Source organism: Quercus lobata, chromosome 11 (assembly GCF_001633185.2).
Source record: "Quercus lobata isolate SW786 chromosome 11, ValleyOak3.0 Primary Assembly, whole genome shotgun sequence".
Classification (NCBI taxonomy): Eukaryota; Viridiplantae; Streptophyta; class Magnoliopsida; order Fagales; family Fagaceae; genus Quercus; species Quercus lobata.
In genome coordinates, this window is record NC_044914.1 from 10,711,067 (window position 1) to 10,718,134 (window position 7,068).

General features: G+C 33.7%; 1 protein-coding gene across 3 annotated transcripts; it reads right to left on the bottom strand.

The window, feature by feature from the left end:
- Positions 1-315: 315 nt before the first annotated feature.
- LOC115969309 (transcription factor GTE1-like) lies at positions 316-5,067 on the bottom strand. 3 transcript variants are annotated; one of them, XM_031088934.1, is made up of 9 exons: positions 4,985-5,067; positions 4,351-4,443; positions 3,071-3,262; positions 2,802-2,879; positions 2,074-2,298; positions 1,853-1,951; positions 1,628-1,686; positions 924-1,074; positions 316-832 (listed from the first exon to the last, which is right to left on the bottom strand). In XM_031088934.1, the coding sequence occupies exons 2-9, from the start codon at positions 4,441-4,443 to the stop codon at positions 626-628; spliced, it is 1,104 nt and encodes a 367-aa protein (XP_030944794.1). In that variant the 5' UTR covers positions 4,985-5,067; the 3' UTR covers positions 316-625. The 3 variants fall into 3 exon arrangements, with proteins under 3 accessions (XP_030944794.1, XP_030944795.1, XP_030944796.1); XM_031088935.1 differs by lacking the exon at positions 4,985-5,067 and adding an exon at positions 4,854-4,963; XM_031088936.1 differs by lacking the exon at positions 2,802-2,879.
- Between the last annotated feature and the right edge of the window lie 2,001 nt (positions 5,068-7,068).

Genomic DNA, 7,068 nt, shown 5'->3' on the forward strand with positions numbered 1-7,068 from the left:
GACTTGCATTGAGTCCAGGGCACAACACAAACATGAAACATATCCAGAATGACCACGTCACTCCTTTGTTCTCATCAGCTCCCCCCAAAGAACAAAGAGGGAGTTAAAAGGATGCTTCAGACATTTTTTTTTTTTTCACAACTTAGTGGTGATAAGTTATGACTAGTACAACATTACTTTTATTGCACATTAATCACAATTATTAAAGTAACCTATTGCGATTGTGATTGATACAAAATAAAAGTGGTGCTAGGCACACAAAAAATGTTACAAGGGGAAGAGGAAGATGGATTGGGGGTCAAAGTGGTCTGTTGGTTCTCAAAGTAACTGTCATTTATTATAAATATAAGACCCAAAAAAAACCTGTACATACTGAGGAAATGGAGTATTGTGTTTCTGTCTTTCCCTTTACGCCAAGGTCAAAGAAAAGAAGAAATATGCCATTCTACCTAATACAGCTGTACAGACTGATCATGATCTCAGCTACAAGGGGATCTACAAAAATTGACAGAAGCATTTCATATTTAGCTCTTTAAGTTTGTTTCTTTGGAATAGTGAGTACCTATTCAAATTCACAAGCAATGCAACCAAATAGCATAAGTGAGCTACAAGCTGCAAAGGTAGGTCACAAACTAGAGAGCTTTTTAGTCCTTTTAACAGCAGTCTTGGCAAGAGCATCACAAATCTCTCTTTTTCTTTTGGAGTTGCTCTTCTTGTCATCGTCATTGTTATCATTGTTGTTGCCACTGCCACTTATGCCTCCAGGATTCCTTGCTTTACCTTTTAGGGAATCTTTCACAAAAGCCTTCAACCTCCATAATGTATATTCACTCTGCATTGGGGGAAGAATAACCTATTTGAGCAACTGGAACAAAAAAAGATAACCCCAACCACAAAGAGCAGACAAATAAATGAATGATGACCTGAGCATCAATATCAAGGTCCACTTCTTGGGCAGTTGCTGGGAAGCTTGGGTTAGTCTCAGCAACTATCTCTAATGCCTTGCTGAGATCTTCAGGACTCAAATAGGCAAGAGCTGTCCCAAGACTTCTTTTCTCTTCTGAGGAAATTTTCCTAAAATTATGCACGTACAATCAGTGATTATTGCTAAAGGATGGCAAAAAAATGAAATAAAATTGCCGACTCAATTTGATCACCCATGCAAAGGTACGCAAATGCATACGCTGAACTGTCTAATGATACCCAAGATTTAAAAATATATATTTATATTTATGTTGAAAAACCCTCTTCACACATCTTCAAGTCGGTAAAGGACAGTTGAAAATAAACTCAAAATTTTGCCAGAGGTGCATGGTTCTGCATCAGGAATTAAATTTAGAGGATAATTAAAATTGATATCAACTGATATTTAAGGAAAAACCATCCTGATTGCACTGCCTCCATGCACCACCAACTCCCATCTGCTACAACGCCAACTCAAATGCTTGCCCCGTATTGCATTCTTGACCTCAATTGCAAGGTTTCTTATGGTGTTTTAAGAATTTTACAAATGAAAAGAAAACCAAATTAGTGAAGACTAGACACTAAAATATATGTGCCACACATGATTATATGAACCAACATTTGTTTAACGTACTAAAGCAGAGAGGTGGATTCTTAAACACACCTGCACTTCTGAACCACCATTTCTCTGAGTTTCTTCAAATGCATATCAAACTCATATAGCTGAAAATAATTTCAATTAATTAGTTCAAATCATGTACCGTATAATATCAAACCATTAGAGTGCAAATATATGTCAACTAAAACATACAAAAACTTTTAAAGTTTAAGAAGCTTGCTCTCAATTATATGTTGTACTTCATAAAGAGGCTCTGAAATTTCAACAAACCTCACTGCTTAAATCCCTAGCCATTTTGGCATAGGCAGCATCCTGAGCACGCTGCATATTTAATTTTGCCTCTACATCCTCCTCTGTTCGTCTTCTTTCCTAAAATTATTTAGGTATGGAATATCTATTAAAAGAGAGACACTATAGAAGTCATAGAAAAGTGCGGGTTATAAGATTTACCATGTCCTACATAAAGGTACCATATTGGGATAGCAACTTACCTCTTCAGCAACTTTAGGCAAAAGTTGAAGCCATTTTTCCTCAAATTTTTCCAACAAAGTTTTGGCCATCACATGGACATCATCCTTTTCTTCATTGTATATCATTGCATTCTTAAACACCAACCTCACATCAGCATAAATCTCTCGCACATTCTTATAGCCAGTACCATCCTTAGCATCCATTTTCTTTTCTATTGTACTAAAATCCATGGGTTTTTCAATAACCTAGAATGAAAAACCTAAAACATATTATTTGAAGGCAAAAGCTGAAAGAGAATGCAATACTAAGAATGGCTGAAGAATTGATGAAAGCCCATCATACCAGTAGAAAAGCCAGGACCAAGCCAAATTCAACAAGAAAAGAAGATGTTAAATTAAGAAGAACAACAATGACAAGCTTCTTTTATTATATTACTGCCATCATCATCATAAGATGCAAAATAAAAAGAACGACAAGAAGTTTCTTCTTTTCTTCTTTTATTTATTTTATTATTATTATCATGATCATCATCAAAAAATTTATACAAATTTAACCCATTTTTTTCATAAATTAATTTATGATAGTTAACAAGCAACTTACTTCTATAGATTAAGAAACAAACACCTGAAATCTTTTAAGGTACAAAATCATAGATATATGGAAAGAAGAAAATATAACAGATATTTATACAAATCAATAACCATATAGAAATAACATCAGATAGTTCTGACAGATAGTGAAGCTTTACCTTATAATAGTCATGCAAACCAAGGCCTTCAACATCTACAGGTTCCAAAAAGGGCCAAGCCCATTTGTGCTGAGTAATCTGAAAAAGCAACAAGTAAAGCTAAATTATTACTAATTGAAGGCCTTGGTGCTGACTGTGTGGTAGGGAGGAGAAATTGTGCCATTTAGCTAGGGCTCATTGGCTATCCTATCCTAGAAATTTACACTAAGTATCTTAATGATTGACCTGAGTTTTTACATCAAAGATAAATGCAAAGGTTTGGAGCTTGCCTGACGTAATATTGTAGCAAATTGGCGCATAAGCTCTTGCATTCTCTTTGAAGCAGCTACTTCCCTATGTGATGCATCTTGGCGCTGCTTCTTAACACCAGGAAAATGTTTCGCTCTTTCTTTGTCCTTCACAATTGAGCTATTACCGCTGGCCAAGTAGAACTGTTCAACCTCGCTCACTTGTTTCTCAAGCTGAAAGTACAACAAAGAAGTTATCAATTTATTTGCGAGTTCAAAATTTCTGAAAAGCAAATAATAAAAACCAACATGCCAATACATGCACAGCTGCATACAATGTAAACCTATACAAAGGTAGTTGGATAAATCATAGCCACAAAAATCATGAATATCCTTTGTATCAATCAAATATTAGGACATAGATTCAAATCTCCCCTTACCCCTCCGGAGCCAAGATTTTGATTAGAAGAAACAAGCCAATTTTGAAAAATAAAAACCAATAACTCTAGCAAAACAGAATTTATATTTTAATCAGAGAAGTATCACAGTGGAATAATGCAGCAATGATGAAGCCTTCTCTACTGTAGCTATGACTGACTGGATGAAGCAAATATGCAACAACCACCACCACCACCACCTCCTTTTGTTTACACCATTTTTACCACCACAATCGGCTTTCCAGACTCACTGGCCTCCCCTAAGCCTGCCTCACACTTTCAACCCTTTCCAGAAGTCACCTATCTATTACAGTTTACCCAATCCCCTGAACCATCAACAACCCAACTCTGCAGTCAGAAACCGAATAGCACTTAACCAACCGAAATCACAACCTTCTGCTGCGCCCATTAGCAATGAACTGAAACCACCAATGCCACATCAACATGGGGTCACAGGAGACAAAAGGCGATCCTTCAGTGTGGGTGCGAAAACAATTACCCTGGTTTTTTATGGGGGCTGCTGACTGCAAGATCGATTTGCATAGGTCAAAAAAGATTTACTTTGGTTCCATCATTGCTGCCTTAGGTGCTGATGTTCAATATACAACTAGTCATACTTTCTCTTATAACCTGTCACCCTTTTGGAACTACGTAAACTATTGCTAATCAAACCATAGACCCGGGCACAAGCCTATTCCACCTCATTTTCAATTAAGCAAAGAGTAGCTGCCCAATTAATCTCTTGAACATTTAATGAAAGAAAACCAAAAGAAAAAGAAAAGCTGATAAGTATATAATAACAAACAGATATGATTACAAATTTGAAACCTTTTAAACATAGTTCACAATAAAAAGTTCCTATTTTTGTTGAAAAAAAAAACTCACCTTATCAACCTTTGTGAATATTTCATCAACTTGATTGCTGAAATACTCAACTTCTGCTGCATTCTCTGGGTTTGCTGCATTCATCGGATCCATCTGATAACGAAAAAACAGGAATTTATCAAACAATGAAAACCCATATGACCAGTGATAAAAAAATACAGGGAAAAAGCAATCAAAATAAAATACCCAGATAGCAAAAACAACAAGAGACCTCTAAAAAAACAGGCAAATATTGCTAATAAACAAAAATTACAGCCAAACATACAAAACCCATGTGACCAAAAGCATAAAGATTCTGCCTTTTTGAATTTGAGGCCAAAACATAAAGTTGCAAAATTGGACCCTTTAACAACTTATTCCTAATGAAAGTTTCATTTTTTCTTTTAATCCTTTCATTCATGAGGTATTATATTTGATTCTCAGAGAGAAAATTAAAAGCAGACAAAAGCCAAAGAATTGAAGAGAGAGAAGACACAAAGCTGAACAAAGAGAAAAACATATACCCTTTGGGACAATGATATCAGACAAAGAAAATTGAACAAGATAATAACGCAAATGCATGTAACATTCTAGAGAGAGAGAGAGAGAGTTTTTTTTTGAAGCAAGAGAGAGAGAGAGTTTGCTCAAGCTTTACCTGAAGAGATAGAGAGGCATATAGGATTTTGGTGGCAACAGAGTAGGGGTCGATGCTTGATACCGCTGAGAATCTTTCGGCTTTGGAAGTTTGGACTATTGGGTTTATATATCTTTGTATACTTTATTATACAATTCTTAAAATACAAACATACCCTTACATTAAAGTCCAACATTTATACTTCTGATTTAAAATTAAAAACTAGCTCAAAAAAGTAAGATGATATCTTTCTATAATAATACCATTTTTTTTTTTGTTTTAATTCCTTAAATATATAATTTAATAATTATGGTAATTATTAATAGGTCATTTATTGTGTTGATTGTGTTTGTGCATGGAATTAGTTATTTTTGGCAATATTTTAATAGAGGAGATAAATTTATGAGGTTTTATATGGAAATAAAGTTAGAGGGGAAATTATTGTGTACTCCCCGAGTACCATAAGTACTTCCTCCTATTACATAAACGGTTGTTCTTATTAATTAAAATCATGGTAAGACTCACTATTTATGTGAGAGGGTGGAGTACGCATTTCTGTGAGTACTTAATAATTTTCTAAGTTGGAAATACAACAAAAATTTACAATATTTTTAAATTAGCTTTACCATATTAGACATGGCCCTACCACAATTTATAATTTAAATTCTGAAAAAAAAAAAAAAGAAAAAAAAAAAGAAAAAAGAGAGAGGTCTAGAGCCACAATTTTTTTTTACCAAACTTTTTTAAAAACAAAAGGTTGTGAGTTATAAGGGTAGACAATAAAATTGTGTTAGTGGTAAGATAAGATGAGAATCAATGATAACTTGACAATTCAACAATTGTGAAATTTGTTATGAAAAATATTGTGTATGTAGTATTATTCTTTTGAAAATATAATGAAATTGTTGTGTTTCTATAAATTTAAATAAATAAGTCTTTGTTGAGAATCCTTACAAAAATTTTAAATTATTTAGAAATTATTATATATGTGTGTGTATGCGCACAAATGATGTGAAATGTTGTAAGATTTTGTTAAATAAACCATATAAATTTCTCTCTAATGGTGTAAAATTTTAAAGGTATATCAAGGCTATATTTATAAATAATGGAGCATTGCCTTTGAAAAGACAGTAATGAATACTCACTTTAGTTGAATCAATCCCTCAAAAAAATGTGTCTATCTCTCTCTTCTTCTTCTTCTTCTTCTTTTGTGTTGTTGTTGTGGGGGGGGGGGGGGGGGGGGGGTGGGGTTTGGGTGTGGGGTTTGATTTTGCATAAACAACACTCAAGCTGTAACTGTCTCACTCGAGCTATCATCGAGCAGACATTGAGCAAGTACACGCAGAGCTTGGTTGTACGATTAGGTGTTTCTTGTTTATAATACTGAGGTGGACCAGTTAAAAGAATGAAGAGAAAAAACAAAATTGTAAAAGAAGGCTTAAGCTTGAATATTAGTTGGAAAATTGTATACAGACAGAATTGAGTGTTTTTTATATACGTGTAGATAAAAAAAAAATGTATTGAAATGTGTGTAAAATTGTTTAAAAAAAAAAAAAAAAAGTGTGTTAAAACTTGCTCACCTAATAGGACCGAAGTATCGAAAACTCCACTCGGGCACGGACAAGTAGGAATGAGCAGGTACATGACCCAACAGACAAATATAACATTTCTAATTAATTTTTTATTTTTTTAATATGATCGTATTTCAAACTTATGATGTTTGTTTCTATAATAATTGTCTTTTATTATCAAACCAAAACATCAATTGACTTTTGATATAGGAAGAAATTAAATGCCAAATCTTTTATTCAACAATAATAACTTTACTAATTAAGCTATCTAAAACTCACATGTTACATTTAAATTTAATGATTTGAATTTTTTTTTCCCAAAAAAAAAAAAAGAAAGATAATTACATTACAAATTATAGATGAACACCACCTCATAATTTCGTTAAGGGCCAAAAAAAATTAGTTGTGTAGGGGGAAAAACCGAAAAAGTACAAGTCCAGTTGCTCAACTTTTCCTCGTTTGGAAGCAATTTACATTAGAATTCAACCTATGTTAAAATACACAGGTTGATCATAGCCTGTTATTACCAACATC